Consider the following 17,574-nt stretch of genomic DNA (forward strand, 5'->3'; position numbering starts at 1 on the left):
TTTTTATTGATCATAATGAAAATAGACAAGTGCCTTTCTTGGCTTTTATGTATGCCAGAATATTTTATTAACTGTCTTCAGGGCAGAGATACACAATTGGTTGCATTTTTTAGATCCTACTTGTGGATTTCACAACTCTTACTTTTTGTTGCTCAATCAGAAGCCCGGGTCTTTGCCAGTTTATAAACAGAACACATCTTCATCCATATATTTACATGCCCAGCAGGGTACCCCCTCCCCTTTTCCCTTTCAAGGCAATTTGTTTCGTGTTTTAGCACCAAAAAAAAGTGAACCATTTTCTTCAATGTAAACAGAGATCTGCAGGGAAATAAGAGCGTTAAAAAAGAATTAGCATTTGTTGGGTACTAAAGCTGTGCTTGCATTTCTATCTGAAGGCTTTGGGTATTATTATGAACTCTTGCCTAATCATTGTTATTTCATACATAGGAGCATCTTAATAGTATACTTTGATAATCTTTATGTGTGTGTGTGTTTGTGTGTGTTTCATGTGTGCATGCATCTTCTCCTTCTACCTGCAAAATGGGAAATTTTCTGGGAATTGTGGGAACAATACACATGAGTTTCTTGAACATTAAAAACTCATAATGGGCCACTTACCTATTCCAAGTCAATTTCTCAATGCACCATTACCCAAAAGAAAACCGTTGTGAAGAGCAACAGGTGAATTGAATAAAGAAAAGATGGCAACCTGTTTCCTCTTCTTGGCACAATGCTATCCTATTAACAACCAAACCTCGGTAATTTAGAAACCCCTCATTAAGGATCTGTGACATTTCGGGATGCCAGGCTGGGCTCAAGTCAAATATTGCACCACTGTTGGAGGATAAATAAAGGCTTACAGAGCAAATTGATAGAATAGACAAGATTGCAAAGAAGGTGTTAGCCTATCATTTAAACATGTATATTTACACACACGCATAGAAACTCACCCACCAGACTATTTTTCAGACATTATAATAACTGTTTTTTTAAATAGTTTCTTTTGTTTGTATGCAGTTGAAGTTTTAACTATGGTTGCTTTTCATCTAGTCATTAAAGCAAGTCTGGACTGCTGTCTGGCAAAACCTTGTAAGCCAATGATAGTGTTATTGGGGGACCAGGTGCACATTCTACTTCCCTTGAAGTGGGATGAGCTAGAATGTGTTCGCCCTTTTAAGAGGATGATAACACTTAGGAACACGGAAGCAATATGACTGCATTTTTGACATGTACAATACTGGTGGGACTTCTCATTAATTCTAATTTACACAGAGTACTGGCAAGATTTTTAATATTTTCTACTAATCACTTGAAATTTTCTGGTGGTCAAATGCTCTTTGAAAGTAATAATAATAATAATAATAATAATAAATAATAATAATAATGATATCTAGCATTTATATAGAGCTTTATTTTTTGTGAAGTGCTTTACAAACATTACCTCATAACAACTTCCTCATAACAACTCTAGGAGGTAGGTGCTATTATATCCTCTTTGTACAGATCAGGAAACAAAATCAGACAGAGGTTAAGACTGGATTTGAACTCAGGTTGTCTTGACTTCTGGTCCATTACTTAATTCACTGCACCAACTTAGTGCCCACATGGGCCAAAGGGATTTTATAGAAGCCATAGCATCATATATTTAGAGCTCAAAGGAATGAAACAGAGATTATCTTGTTCAGCTCCTTAATTTTACAGATGAGGAAACTAAGACCCAGTGACATGGACATGATGGGGTTGGGGTGCGTATAAGCTTAGATAACATAAGGGTCTGAATAAGAGCTTGGAAACAGGCCAGATTTGCTAATGTGGTGGGCAGCCGGGCAATGCAGTGGGTCTGGGTGGTATCAAGAAGACTCATGTTTCTGAGTTCAAATCCAACCTCAGACTATTTGTGTGCCCTGGGAAAGTTGCTTAACCTCTGTTTGCCTCAGTTTCCTCATCTATAAAATGAGTTGGAGAAGGAAATGGCAAACCACTCCAGTAACTCTGCCAAAAACCCCATATGGAGTCACAATGAGTTGAATATGAGGAGTTGACTGCTGAAACAACCCAACAACAACAATTAGATTATGAGGTAGAGTTCTGTTTTTATAGGATTTAAAGTTGGAACATACCTTTAAAATCATTTAGCCCAATCCCTCACCTTACAGATACTTATTTGTTTTTCCTTTTTTTTTTTTTTTTGGTGAGGCGATCGGGATTAAGTGACTTGCCCACAGTCACACAGCTAGTAAGTGTTAAGTGTCTGAGTCTGGATTTGAACTCAGGTCCTTCTGACTCCAAGGCCAGAGCCGCCTAGCTGCCCATGGATATTTATAATAATGACATATTTGTATAGGATTTTATGGTTTATAAAACATTTTACCTTGATTACCTCATTTGATTTTTGTAACAGCCCTGTGAGGTAAGTACAAGCTCCATTTTATTTATTATCCTCATTTTATGGATAAGGAAACCAAAGCTCAAAAAGTTGGAGCTTTCTCCCAAATATTCCAGAAAGTAATTAGGAGACTTAGTATCCAAATCTAGTTCATCTGATGACAAATACAGTGCTACATTGCTCCAGGTTATAAAGAAAGTTAAATGAGGAAAAAATAAGATAACTTCTTTCTTTTTTTTTAAAAAAATCATTTATCCTATGAAGCAAATTGGGATGCTTCAGACACATGTTAATCTGTAGAAATCCTAGATTTCCCAAATGGCAGGAGTTGAGCAGAGCTTTTCCCTTCTTATTTCAAGCTTAATATTAAGCATCTCAAGAATATCTAATCCCCATTGACGAGTCAAACTGTGCCAACTCTTTCTTTGTGTGTGCGTGTGTGTGTGTGTGTGTGTGTGTGTGTGTGTGTGTATGTGAGAGTGTGTATATTTATGAGCAGTTCATCTGCAAAAACAAGATGAGATCTCCAGAACAGCTATGACTTAGTGGAAGACACTGGGCACTCACTATCCTTTTATCTACATATGCATTCCATCAATACAGCACAAATGGGCCATCATTTGTAATGAAGTCACTGATGTCATTGAAAACCAATAAACACTAATGTCCTATCTGCCCTCAGTTCTGAGTACTAGTCAGGCCTCCTTAGGACTCTATGTGTAGGAATGGGACTCTGTGGTATTTTTGTCAACTGTGTGAAGGATGGATGTACCCCATCTCAAGACAATGCACCCCATTTCAAGATGAACTGATTTTTTCCAACTGGTCCTTGATTTCCCTACCTCCAACCTGATAAGGGACAGTCTAAGAGCTTGGCACCTACTGGTTGTGTGCCACTGGCCAGGTCGCTTAAGATCTCAGTGCCACAGAGAGCTCTCTAAAACTATATTTTACAAATCAGCCATTAATCTGCTTTGGTAGAGTGGGGAATTTCCTGTAGCAATGAAATCGCAGGACAGATGCCAGGACCTGTCCATCATGAAAACCACAACAAGAAACCCTCTGACATTTTGTTCCTTGATGGTACTCTTTCACTCTCTCCAGCCCTAGTGAGATTTTGTGCTTGAAGGATAAGATGAGACTTACTATGTTACAAAGCTTGGGATTGCGGGAATTTCAGTTCAGTTGACATTTCGTAGACTCATTGGGTTTTAATAACTAAAAAGATCAGAGGATCATTAATCTTGACCTGGAAGTGACCTTAGAGGTCATTTATTTCAACCTTCTTATTTTCAAATGTGGAAATTTGGTCCCAGGGAAGTTGTGATTTTCTCAAGGTCATACTGGTAGGAAGTGACAAAGGTAGGATTTGAACCCACATCCTCATTTTGGAACCTATGCTCTATACCGGCTGCCACCTTCTTGGGATCCTTAAAATCACTTGGTCCAGTTCCCTCATTTAAGAGATAAGAACATGGAGATGCAGAGAAGGGAAATGAGTGCTCAGTCACTGGAAAAAGGAAGGAAACAAACATTTCTTAAGTGACTAATATGTGTAAGGTGCTGTGCTAAGTACTTTACAAATAAAAGCACCTAGATGGTGCAGTGGATAAAGCATTGAACAGGGAATCAAAAGACTTGAGTTCAAATCCAGCCTTAGACACTGTGTGACCCTGGGCAAGTCACTTAACTTCTCTGTGTGTTCTCATCTGTAAAATTGGGATAATAATAGCACCTACCTCCCAGAGTTGTAAGGATAAAATTAAATATTTTTAAAGGGCTTTGAAGACCTTAAAGCACCATATAAATTCTAGGTGTTTTATTATTATTTTTATCATCATCATCATCACCAGGATTAAAATCCAGGCCTCTGAACTCTTAACCCAATTCTTTTTAAACAATACCATGTCATTCTAATGTCCTGAAGAGGGCACTTGTCCTTTGAAAGAGTTAGTATGCTTAGGGTTAGGGAAGGAGAACACACTAGATCAAGGCCAGCTGATTGCCCCCTCCTAACTGCCAGCTAGCAATAATGAATTAATATTGAGAAGCACTGTGGAGGGCTTCTGACCATAGTTCTGTTATTTCCTCCCATCATAATCATGAACACTATCAGTCTTGAAGAAGAGTTAGTAGGGATGTAGATTCAACGAACAAGGTACTGAGATTTTGTTATCTCTATTAATAATTCCAATTAATATTTAAGCTTAAAATAACAAGCAGGAAGCAGACTTTGCTGATTACCTTCTGCTGTTTTAGGAGATGAGCACATAAATGTTAAATGTTACTCCCTCTGAAGGACTTGCAGTACTATCTTGAGCCTATGTTTTATTTATAGCTTAAGCTCAATATTCTCAACCAGCTTCCACGTCTTCCATCTGTTCTATAATATCTCTTCCGTCAAATCTGAAAAAAAAAATCACATATTTCAACTTGGGGAAAAAAAAAGAAACCTAACAGCCAAATCAATATTTTCATTGCAAAATGGCAATCCTGATGAATTTTTCCTCAAATTAGATTCGTTCTTCCATATCAAGTTGTGGAGGCGGGGCAACGGACGGCCTCTAGCTAGACAAGATGTTGAACAAACCTCAGAATTCACCGGCAAATCCCAAATTGCCTTCCTTGATTAACTGAGATTGTTATGGAGTTCTTTCCATGTGTAATTTTATTTCATGGGCCAAATGAATCAAAATGAATGCATTACCCTCATAGATGTCTATCATCCCTCTCTCACTACCGCTTAAATAAGCAACCTTCATTCCTCCAACCACATGTCAGTGTCAGCTAACATTTAGGGATGATGAGAGATTTTTCATCGATTTCCTTTTGATCAGAGATAGTTTAGAAAAATTTAACAATGGAATATTGGTACCAAGAACTCCATTAGTGCTAACCAGTGATAACTGGTAGTGGTCTTTCTAAGCAAAGCAAATATACCAGTATTTCAAGAAAGAAAGAAAGTAGTTTGGAAAATAGGATTTCCTAGGGGCTAGGTCCAATTCAATTCTTCAATGAATAAATTATGCTTTTCTAAAAGTGATGATTTATTTTCAGCTACTCTAGGCCCTTAGAAGAATTTGTGACTGACTCTGAAACAGTGGAACACATGTTGGATTCCACTTGAAGGACCTGGTTTGAATCCTAGTTGTGTTACTTTTGACCTGTGTGACCTTGGACAAGTCACTTATTTTCTTTGGCCTTAGTTTCTCATCTTTAAAATCTGGGGCATAGCCTCTAACGGGCTCTTCCAGCTTGGAATATATGGTCCTAGAATAAATATGGTTATAATTGCTTGAGTACAATATGTATTACCAGCTATCTCTTCTGTTTTAAAGGGTGTTGTTCAAGATGTGAAAGTCATCTTCATGCCAAATGGATATATAACACAATGTCCTAATCTGAATCGCAGTAAGTAGCAGCTTGTTGACTTGAGAATGTGCAGATTGCGATGATCTATTAATGGCTTAGGTTCTATAAACATGATATTTTTAGGCCAACAGCTGGAGTCTGGCTATATTGACTATTAAAAACTGTAGAAATAATGTTTTTAGAGTACAATATTTACTTTGGATGCTTTGTTCAGTTTTAATGCCTAGCACAGGGGTGGGAAACCTGTGACTTCAAGGCCACAAGTGGCCCTTTAGATCCTCAAGTACAGCCCTTTGACTAAATCTAAACTTCACAGAGCAAATCCCCTTAATAAAAGAATTTGTTCTGTAAAACTTGGACTCAGTAAAAAGGCAGTACCCATGGATCTAGAAGGCCATATGTGGCCTCAGTTCTGCAGGTTTCCCAGGCTTACTTATCGATAGCACTGAAAAATTACTTTAGGTGTTCCAAAATACATGTCAGGTGCCTACTTGAAAATTTCCAATGGCTCTTTATTGCCTCTAAGATAAAATACAGAGTTCTATTCTGCCATAGAAGGTCATCCACAATCTGTTTGCCACCTACCTTTCCAGTCTTGTTTCATATTTCTTCCTTTCATGATCTCTCTATTCAAATCAAACTCATCTTGGAGAAGTTTGCCCTACATGACATTCCATCTTGTCTTAGTGCCTTTGCTAGTATCCCCACTATGGATTGTATAAACATGCCATGGTCAGGCTGGTGCACATTCCCTAGTTTCCTTCAGTATATAGTTCAGCAGCTATACCCAGTACCTTCTAGACCACCCCCCTTCACTTCCCCCAAAGAGCTCTCTCCACCTTATTTGCTATATATTTGGTACTTACTATATATTTGGTACTGATGATGATGATGATAAAAATAATAATAAAACACCCAGAATTTACATGGTGCTTTAAGGTCTTCAAAGCCCTTTAAAAATATTGCTATATATTTGGTACTATTATATTCCCACAATAGCTTGTAATCTTCCAGTAATCTATAGCTGGTAATAACTCTTCTTAAGGGAGAGGGCAATTGGCTTTTTTCTTTGGGTTCTCAACATCAAGCAAAGTGCCTGGCTTAGAGCATAGGTGCTCAACACACATTTTTTTGAATCATACTGGACCCATTTTCCTTCTCTTTAGATAATACCCTCTTTCTAGTCCCCCTGTTCTTGTCTGTCAACAAAAAGTTCCAGATTTGAAATTCACTTAGATTTTACTCTATTTCTTATCTCTGTCTCTCACTCTGCTTTTGCCTCTATATATCTCTCATGCTATTTCTCTTTCCCTCTCTCTGTTTCTCTCTCTCTCTCTCTCTCTCTCTCTCTCTCTCTCTCTCTCTCTCTCTCTCTCTCTCTCTCTCTTTCTCGCACACACACACACATGCATGTCACTAGGAAACCAGGTAAATGCTGTTTTTCTGGCTCTGCATTGACATATATGTCTCTATTTTCTTTATTGAGCATGTCCAACCTGCAGTGATTTCTTAAGCCTGGTGCAAGGGATAATGGATTTGCAAGAGCTTTTGGCCAAAATGACTGCCAAAGTAGGTACCTGAATTTTACTTGTGATATGTCATTTTGTTTCTCATTCCTATCTGGAATTTAGATGGATATGCTATAATGCAAACATTTATCCTTGGCTTCTGCTGCATGTTACTATAAAAGTGGTTTATTCTTACTTACAATAAGACTAGTGATAGTAAACATAACCATTCAGTTTTCTAATGCTACTATTTTTATCATGATGTTTATTCAAAGAATGTTTGGAGGCAATATATATCATGTCTAGTTCTATAATCAGAGGGTCTTTAGGTAGCATAAAGAGGAATGTAGCCATTGATTATTGAGTAGGAAAAGGTAGAAACTAGTATAGTGCTATGTGGTCAAAGTTACTGTTGCATATCAGCCATTACTCTTTGGATCTGAGATCAATTACAAAATAATCAGAGGGGGAAAGATATGCTTTTCACGTATGCATTATAAACACCTATGGGAAGGTATTTTATCACTACCGTGGATGTCATTAATAACAGGGCTGTCTGTGGATGAAATAGTGAAGGGGGCAGATTTTGTCTTCACATGCCCCCAATCCTTTCTGTAGTCTTTCTTCCCTTTTAAAGTTCTTCTTTCTCAGCTGGCCTCCCTTTCTCCAGGCAGTTGTCTGATGACCTGTCTCCTTTGGATATATTCTTATATTCAGAGAAAGTTCCCTAGTACACCTAATTTGGCCTCACTCAACATTCTTTGCAGAGGTGAGAGGATAGAATATGTATGCAGAGCATTCCATGTACCATCAAACTCAATTGATAAGTTTTGCTGGATTGTTTTGCTGAAATGCCTTCCCTCCTGCCCCCACTCTCTCTTCTTTTTTTGTTGAGGATGTCTCTCTTGGTAGAGGAGGAAGGCATACATGTGGAAATGAAGGTGATATAAAAAGGACAAATAAAAATTAGATTTTAGATATATTACCCTTTGCAGAAATGTATGAAATTTAGGAGAGATTAATAATTACCATGCAAGAATGCGCTGAGCTAGCATGGTGTGGTACAAGAAATGCTAAATTTGTAGTTATAGGACCTGAGTTTGAGTGCTGACCTTGCATTTAGTTCCTGTATGATGTTTCTTAGAACATCAATATCCTCTCAATGCCTCAGTTTCCTCATTTATATAAAATGGGTTTGAATTAGTGATTACCAAGAAGATCCTTCCCACCTCTAGAGCCATGAGCCTATGGTCTCGTGATTTTCTATATTATTTCAAGTGTCAGGAATAGGCAAGAATGGAACATGTTTTCTAGCACACAGATCTTGCTTTGTGGTACCTCTCAAAGCTTTGCATACAGGTGTTTTTTCCTCCTATAGGTAAGAGCTGTGCTTATTAACGGTTTGGGTGGATATTGTATGATATGGTGATAGGATCAGAGATGAGATGTGGAAGGGATGTCAGAAGCCATTTATTCTATTTCATAGATGAGGAATTTCATTTCATTTTGTTTCATTTCAGATATAAGGTACTGAGGCCCTAAGAGGTTAAAGGACTTCTCTGAGGTCATACAAGTAGGAAGTTACAAAGGCATAATTTGAATCCTGCTCCTGTCACTCTAAATCGAGTATTCTTTCTACTGCACTATACTGCCTCCAATTGTGTATGTGTTTATGTGTGGGTGTGTCATTATATATGTAGGTAGGTAGGATGGTTATACCAGAAGGTAGCAATGCAATAGTTCACAGTTTGGAACTATTTTCAAGTTATTACAGCATTCTTTTATTCATTCATTCACTTATTTATTCATTCACTTCTTCATTTGGTTACTTATTTATTTAAATGTTTTGTTGATGCTTTTTAAAACATTGCTATCATTTCTTTAAACAGTCCTCCAATAGAACTCTCTCTTGAAACAAAGAATTATAGTTAAGCAAAACAGCATGACACATTTGCCATGTCTGGCAGAATGTGCTTTATTCTGCTACGTCTTTTCTGAGTGGAGAGAAATGTATTTAATCTTTAATCCTTTATAGACAAGATTGGCCATGACATTGATCTAGGTTCTGTTGGGATTTAATTTTTTTTTTACCTTCTATTTAACTCTCTTTGGCTTCTTTCTATATTGCTTTCTTGGTTCTGGTTATTTTCCTGTATCTTATTTCAGTTGCTTGGAGCAGGGGCCATAGGGGTGGTTTACTATACCTAGGAAGTCACAGATCTAACCCTCCCTCATGTCCCCCCAAATAATCAATTTCTCCATATTTTTCCAAGTTTCTCCAGATTCTTCCTCTTCATCATTTCCCCCTGTACTATAACATTCCATTTTGTTCATGTAACATATTTTGTTCAGCTCTTTCTCCACGGACGGCATTGCTTTTCTTCCAAGATTCTTTTGACCACAAGAAGAGCTTCCATAAATAACTTGGTATATAGCATCACACTATTTATCATAAGGAGCATCATAAAATCTCATGTAATTGGGCAAGTTAAAGTATTCATATTGTGAATTTAATTAAAGGCCGAGAATAAACTCCTTTTTGTTGCTGCTGTCATTGAAAATTCTCCTTTAACTGAATTAGTCCACTCTTCTGCCTTAGAGAGCCTTGGCTGAGGTTCATAAATCTGTGGACCTTTTCTTCATGTCTAATGGCAAGACATCAAATTTGCAAAATATTTTACATATATGACCTCATTTTGAGCCTCCCAACAACTCTGTGAGATCACTTCTCATGCTACTGTTAGCCCCACTTTACAGGTGAATAAATTGAGGTTCAGACAGGTTAGGTGATGTGTTAATGTTCATTTGTGTGGCTAAGCCCTCGGGGGAAGAAGTAAGGAGATTTGACAAGGCAGTCTTTGAGGGAGTTATGGATGGGAGACTGGACTGGGGCTCTTATGGACTTTAGACCTGTGGTTCACCTAGTTCATATCATGGACCCCTTTGACAGTCTGCTGAAGTCTATGGATACCTTCTCAGAAGAATGTTTTCAAATGCATAAAATAAAATACAAAGGATCACAAAAGAAACCAATTATAGTGAAATACCATATTTTAAAAAAAATGAATTCATGATCCGTAAGTTAAGAACTCCTCTTTTATTCTCAGTGCTGAATTCCTGGGATAGACTCACAGCATTGTCCTTGGAGAATGGACGCTTGTACACAATTTTCCTGGTCCTTGTCAGGGAGAGGGAGGGAGAAGATGTCCCACAACAAACCATGGATTTTTTTTCTCTTCTTCTCTTAGTCCTGATGTTTTTGTATTTACGGACATAGCCTGTGAGTAATAGAGTTATGTGAAGAGAGGCATTTGTTATGTCTAACCTGTTCCTAGCACTGTTGTTAAAATATCAATCAGTTTTGGACCTCAATTAAGGTAAACAGTTGGAAAACCATTGAGTTGGGCCTGAGAGATATTAGCTCTGAGAAAGTGAGGATTATATAAAGGCAAAAACAGGTGCAATTAGTCCCATCCTACCTCAGGCTACGGCTAATTCCCTGCCACTGGGTACACCATCCCCATAGCATCTGGAGAACTTTGTATTGGGTGGGTTAGCATTGTGAATGTCAAGATCAATTTAAGGCTTTTGCCTAGATGGATGAAACAGTTCCCTTGAGTAGACTGATCTTATTTTTGAAACCACACTGCATTTTGCAATCCATACTGGTATGTTAGCTGTTTTGGCGGGTAGTTTCTAGAAAGACAGAATATTTCAACATGCACACACACACACACACACACACACACACACACACGCAGAGGAAAAGGCACATCGACTGGCCCTGGTCATCTGAGATTTTAAGTGTTAGATTTTTTGCTGATATTACCTGTGTAAATGTAAAAAAAGTGCAATTATTCAGCTTCCCGATGCGTCGCCTACATAGGTTCCTATTACCTATTGTCTGGAGCGGCTTGGTCTCCAGGCTGCTAATTATATTTTAGTTCACCACCACATTTTGGGAACAAGAAACATGCCACTCAGGTTCAGATGATTAGGAGTTCCTGTTCCCCTGCTTAGGGAATGCCCTTTTAGTTTTTCCTCTTTTGTATGGATGAGAATGGCATTTTTTCTCATTTTAGCAATGCACCCCGATGCCCTGTTGTGCTTAATGAGAGCATTACTTTATATGTGGGACACATCGAGACTAATTGTGAGGCATTTATAAGCTGAGTATGGAAGAATCAACTTTTTCAAGTCCCCCCCCTTTGCTATGTTTCTAACCCTGCCACTGTGATCACAGAAAAAAAGAAGCATTTGTGTTCTTAAGTATGTATTTTTGTGTCAGCAATGGCCATGGAGAAGGCGGGTAGAGTATACATGGGCTATTCAAGGCCAATCTGGAGAAGTCATGCAGTGGAAAGGGATAGGGCAGAAAATGAATTGGAAAGAAGGGAAATGGAGAGAGAAGATGGCAAGGCAAGGAGAGAAGTGCCTGTATTTTTGATCCCTTTGTCAAACACATGTCTTCCAGTAACTTTCTGAAAGAGAGAGACGTGTAAACTCAGCCAGTGGCAGCTTTTTGGATGACAAGAAAGGGAAAGGAAGTGAGACAGTACTCTTGAGTCATTCCTTTAAACAGAGGGAAGCTTGATGAGCCATGCAGAACACCAGTACCTCCTGGCCCCTTAATAGAGGAGTCACTGCGATGGGGGATGTGAAATGAGTCGAACCCTAGATAAAGATCCTAGGTGGGGGAGGAGGAGGGAACAGCATGCTACAGTGACAAGTATATGCAGATCAATGTTCTCCCTTCACATCATTAAGCTCTCCATGCCAGAGGATTTGGGAGTGTCCTTGGGGGAAGGTTGATCTTAATGGGCCAGCCTGGCAGCACACGTGGTTTAGAATGAAAGACATTCTTATAGAAGGGTTAAGATGTGCTTGCTAAACTTAGAAAAGGCGGGTAGGCACAGTGGAGATTAAACCAAAGGAAACTCAAACATTTGCCCGTTTGATCTGACTATTTTTATTGTTGAGTTGTATAGGAGGACAGAGCCTGAGGTAGGAGCCAACAAGCTGGCATTAAGGCCTTGGTTTAGAACAGGGTCCATAGACCTTAGGAAGTCTATGGGTAGATTTCAGGGAATCTATGAATTCATTTGAAATATTTTGGTACCTGTATTCTGCCATGATTAATTTTCTTTGTAATTTTATCTTTTTATGCATTTTAAAACAATTTTCTGAGAATGGATTGGCTTCACTACAGTGCCAAAGGGGTACATGACACAAAAAAGGTAAAAATTTCATGCTCTTAGGGATCAAATCCTATCTCTGATGTTACTAGCTAAGTGACCCTAGTCAAGTCACTTAACATTTTTGTTCTTCTTTGAGATGTAAGAGGACTACTGATTCATAGGGTTATGGAGGAAGTACTTTGTAAATTCTAAACCCCTGTAGAACTGGGAGCTATGCTAATCATAGAAGTGGGCAACCAGTAGTAAGCCGTGTGAGAATCAGTAGAAGGGATCTGAGTTGGTTAACTTGAAGAAGAGAAGATTCAGACATTCCTTTTGGCTGTCTTTGAGTATTTAAATACAGTCATTTGCAAGAGGGATTTGAATGGTCCTATTTGGTGCCCCAGAAGGCAGAGCCGGGGTCAGTGGGTGGAAATGGTGACAAGAGAAATGAGGTTTGATTGAAAGAAGGGCTTCCTGACAATTAGAGCAGTCTAAAAGGGTGATGGGGTGACCTTAGTTGTGAGGCAGTTCCCCCTTATTGGAAGTTTTCAAGACAAGCCTAAATAAGCAATCGTTGAGTGTGTTGTAATGCCAATTAATTTTGTGGTGTAGATTGGATTAGGGGTCCACTGAAGTTTTTTTGCCAACTGTGAAATTTTGGGCAATGAGTGTGTGCTCAGGCGTGGATAATCTAGGAGACAAATGTCCAGGCTGATGAAGGGTTTTTCAGCTGCTTTAGGAGGTCAGGGTATAATCAAGAGCTCTGACATCTAGAGGTAGAACCAAAGCTTTTTAAGGAGAGGGAAAAGGAAGCAGTGTTCCCAACCCCCAAGTTTTGTTTCCATTATGTTTCTCACCCCAGCCCCTATTGATGAATAAGACACCCCCAAATACTCTCTGGAGCTGCAATCTTGAGTTTGGCATAATGAGAATTCACCTCCTTTCTGAGGACAAGCACCTTGACATCAGCAGCCCCTTCCCAGCACATCCCCTTCCTTTTACCCACTCCATTATCACTCTCACAACTCCATTCCTAAGCCTCGTATTCAGGAAAACAAGAACTTGAAGCCTGGGAATTTCTTGATTACTTTAGTTTAAATCTTTGACAAATCTATTTATGCAAATCAAGAAGCACTTGGAGTGGCGTTTCAGCTTGTAACACATTTAATTTTGAGGCTTTCATTGTTTCACAGAGCTCAATAGTGATTTTTCAATTAAGCTTAAAGGTTTAACACAATAGAAAATTTCTCTTCCCTTTCATACAGCAGATGCCAAGTAAATAGCATTTCAAAGCGGGGGGGGGGGACCCACTTCTGCAACTCCTTTGCTCAGATTCATCCATTGACCTCTCACTGTGAAAAAAGGTTTCAGTGCTGTCTGTCTTTGAATGTGTGTAGTTAAGGATGAATTATTTAGTAGCTCCTTGCGTAGATAAAAGTATGAACAAAGAGAGTGCAGACCTATGGGTGTAGATTTGGTGCTATATCTGTTTTGTCTCTCCATCCATTCTTTGGAGCCAAGGTATACAAGGTATACAAGTAGCTTTTTTAAAACGGATTTGTATAATTCAGTGTGATGATGCCAGAGACAGAACATATAATTTTTCCTTGATTTAAATTTGTTTTCATCTTTTATTGCTGTTATGAGATTTAGCCAAGAAAATTAAAAAAAAGTGGAAGGCAAGAATACAAATTAAACATCTTTGAAAAATTGGCTTTAGTTTAATGCTGTTATCTCTTGGTTCACTGTTATTACAGGGATGGAAATTCAGATTTTAAATATTAGTAGAAAAGGCTAAATTAAAACCAAAACCAAAATGCTGAAAGGAACGAAAGTAGGCCTTTGAATAAGTGACTTTTGGTTTCTGTTTAAATCGGTATATTGTGAGGGTGTGGTGTTGGGCATCGCCAAATGTTGCCAGTATTACAGATTCCCTCAGGTACAGCCTTGGAGTAGCCTAAATTTCTGTTCAGGAACCAAGAGAGATGAATTTTCAACCTGTCCTGTGGTTTCATTCCCAAAATAGTGAAATTTTTCAAGTGCCCCAGTGCTAGTGAGACAGATGCTAGAAACAGTCCAAGTATTAACAGTAAGAGATATATTTTTTTCCTCTTAAAAGTGATGTCTCAATCCAGAACATTGGGCTGTTTTTGAGAGGGAGACAAATCTGTTCTGATTTCCTTCATTATTCAAGAGAGGGAATGGGCCCATCATTATTTTCTGTGAGGCTTATGGAAGATGGGATTATTCATCTTTTCCTTCTTTTTATTTTCTTTTTATCCCCTAAGGCCTGAGATCACTGGGGGAAAGCTATATTTGGCAGTTAGGATTATAGATTTATGAAGAGGGTATAGGCCAATCATTATTTCCTATAGGGCTTAATAAGACTGGAGAAAGGAAACACAGATGTTTATCTTTTCCTTCCCTTTCTTCTTTTTTTTTCCTGGAGGTTGAGATTACTGATTCTAAGGCCTGAATGTTGAGAGAAAGAGACACAAGCCTCCAGCATGTTGGGTGGCTCTCTTGTGTTAAACCACAGGACATGAACAAGAATCATGAGATTGGGAAGGCATGGGTGGCTTGCAATCTATTTGTAGAAAACATCAAACTGATATCCTCACAGATTCACTGGAGTATTTGAGTATTTGGGGGAAAGATTATTTGGAGGAAGTTGTAATTGGCAAATCGGACTTGGACAATAAGTTCTTGGTAGTCTGTTTACAAATGCCTTGATATATCGATGATATTAATGACATCTAGGTCAAGTTCTGCTCAAAGGCCTCATTATAGGAGGCTGACAATACTGGGTTCACATGCCATTGAAACACAAGCATTGTTGTCAGGATATACCAAGGTGGGCAGGCTTAGAATGTGGTATGGAGATCCTTGTATCTGTTGTCAACGAAGCAGCCTGGCAAGGTTTAAGATGCTCCTCACCAGCTTGGCTGCGGTGGGCTGAATTCTTGGATCACCTTAATGCTCTGGTACTACCCCAAAGGTTCCAGAGTTGTCATCTGCACCTGGGATGGGAGATTACACACTGATAAAATCATAAATCCTTGGAGTAGTAAATCATTGCACATACACATCATATATGATATATACATATATGTTATCTATCTACATGTCTCTATTGGACCTATGATTTATGAAATTCTCAGGGAGGAAACTCCCTCTGTCAATGCAGATTAGTACTTGCTTTAAAGCTCCTGGTCTTAGAGAGTTGTGTAGGGTACTGAAAATTTAAGTGACTTACCCAGGGTCACACATCATTTATGCGTCAGAGACAGTTCTTGAGTCCAGCTCCTGTGCTCTTTGAGGTTGGCCTTCTATCTACTTCACCTGTACTACAGACAGGGCCACTAAACTATACATAAGGATCCTTACAGGCCAGATATTGATGGACTCTAAAAACCACATATTAACATTATCTATGTTCTATTGTATTTTAAAAATTAATTTTGTTAAACATTTCCCAATTATATTTTACTCTGGTTCTGGCTGGCCTCAGGATTGTTGAAGGCCACAATGTGGCCAAAAAGGGTGGAGGTCTCTGTTCTACACCATGCTGTCTCTCAAATTATTATAGAATCTGACTAAATGCATTTCCTCTGTTAGTTTGTTAAGATGGGACCTCTTTTAAAAGGTCATGGTTCCAACAACCTAAATTCAGTTACATGAGACCCTCTAGATTCAGAATTCTAATGGTTTCCTGGATGGAGCTTCATTGCTACTTGCCTGATGCTTTTTCGTTTGCATACTTCCCTTTCTGTCCTTGCTATGGCCAAATCTCCTGCTTAAAAGATCTGGCCTTTTTGTTCACCCTCATCCTGAAATCATGAAATGATTGCTGATTGTGATGCCAATTACTATGGATGTCTTAGTCTTGGAAACAACTGAAACTTTAACTTATGGCTCTGAGTGAAAACTGGAAGCTTAGAAGGTCAATCCCATTGTAAGGTGTCATAAGAGGTTTAATATTTTTAGATATAGTCAACTCGTTTTGATTTTGAAAGGGGCAACAGATTAATAAGGTGCTTTAACCAGGTTCCTATTTTCCTCCTGTAGTTTGCTTTTTTAAAAGCTATTTCACCACCCGTTGGAATTCATGCTAAGAGTAGACAGTGGAAAAGGTTACTTGAGAAAATAAAAATCAGTTAAACATTGTTTTTTTAAAAATCCATTTTGACTGATACCTTTTGTTTGTGTATCACTTACATTTCTCATTACATTCTTCCATTTCATTTTTTGAAAGTAAAAAAAAAATCAGCAAAACTTATGAACATGTTAACATTACATAACATTATATCCAATGTTCCACATCCTTACCCCCCCATCTCTGCAAAAAAAGCAAATGGAAGTATCTTATCTTTCATTGGATCCTAGTTTTTGAAGTATTTAGTTTCAATTGAAGAAAAATATTATTAATGTCATCTCTTATAGAGGTCACCTCTTATAGAGGTTTTGTTGAGTTTGTGTGAAATGAATGAGATCATAATTTTTAAAATTATATTTAGCTTTTGCTTACTTATAAAGTCATTGTACTCTAGGATAAATATTTGATGGGACCATCTGGGTGAGAACCTCAGATAAGGGAAATCTCTTGGGAATCAGCATCATGGTAGAAGTCTGATGGGTGGACACTTGATTTTAACCTGATATTTTAACTTGATCAAAGATCAGAGTGCTTTCCTAGGGTACTCTGAGTGAAGCTGATTAGGAAAATAAAGGAATACAGGAGGATTAAGAAGGCCAAAAGAAATGATTTCATGGCTTTTTAGTAAAAAAAAAGTTTCTTTCAAACCATAGCAGACTCAATTTTGGAACTAAAGGAAGTAAGACAGTAATGATAAAAGGCTAGTCATGCTCCTACCACCCCAAAGGATGAATTTTTATCTTGATAAAATGGCTGTATTGAAGCAGGACACAGAAATGACCCCCTGGTGAATTGTTTAAAGAAATTTCCTCTTGTCTATTAGCGTTTGATTCCTCTTCTTTCCTCCTTTTGGACAATATAGCATATTCCTGGGAACATGAGTTTGGAAATTCTTAAACTTGGCTTATAGGTATAGGAGAGGAAAACTTCAGGTTTTTCATCCTTTTCCCACTGATTTCTCCCCAGATTCCG

The 17,574-nt window shown here is 38.3% G+C and overlaps 1 protein-coding gene across 2 annotated transcripts in view; it reads left to right on the forward strand.

Annotated features, from left to right (window-relative positions):
• Positions 1-17,574, forward strand: part of NELL1 (neural EGFL like 1) — an 876,262-nt gene that overhangs the window by 182,130 nt on the left and 676,558 nt on the right. For both annotated transcript variants that reach the window (XM_021002019.1, XM_021002018.2), the window contains exons 6-7: positions 5,725-5,797; positions 7,245-7,327. In XM_021002019.1, the coding sequence (XP_020857678.1) occupies positions 5,725-5,797; positions 7,245-7,327 (156 nt within the window). The remainder of the gene's footprint in view (positions 1-5,724; positions 5,798-7,244; positions 7,328-17,574) is intronic.

Source organism: Phascolarctos cinereus, unplaced genomic scaffold (assembly GCF_003287225.1).
Source record: "Phascolarctos cinereus isolate Bilbo 61053 unplaced genomic scaffold, phaCin_HiC Scaffold_9;HRSCAF=440, whole genome shotgun sequence".
Classification (NCBI taxonomy): domain Eukaryota; kingdom Metazoa; phylum Chordata; class Mammalia; order Diprotodontia; family Phascolarctidae; genus Phascolarctos; species Phascolarctos cinereus.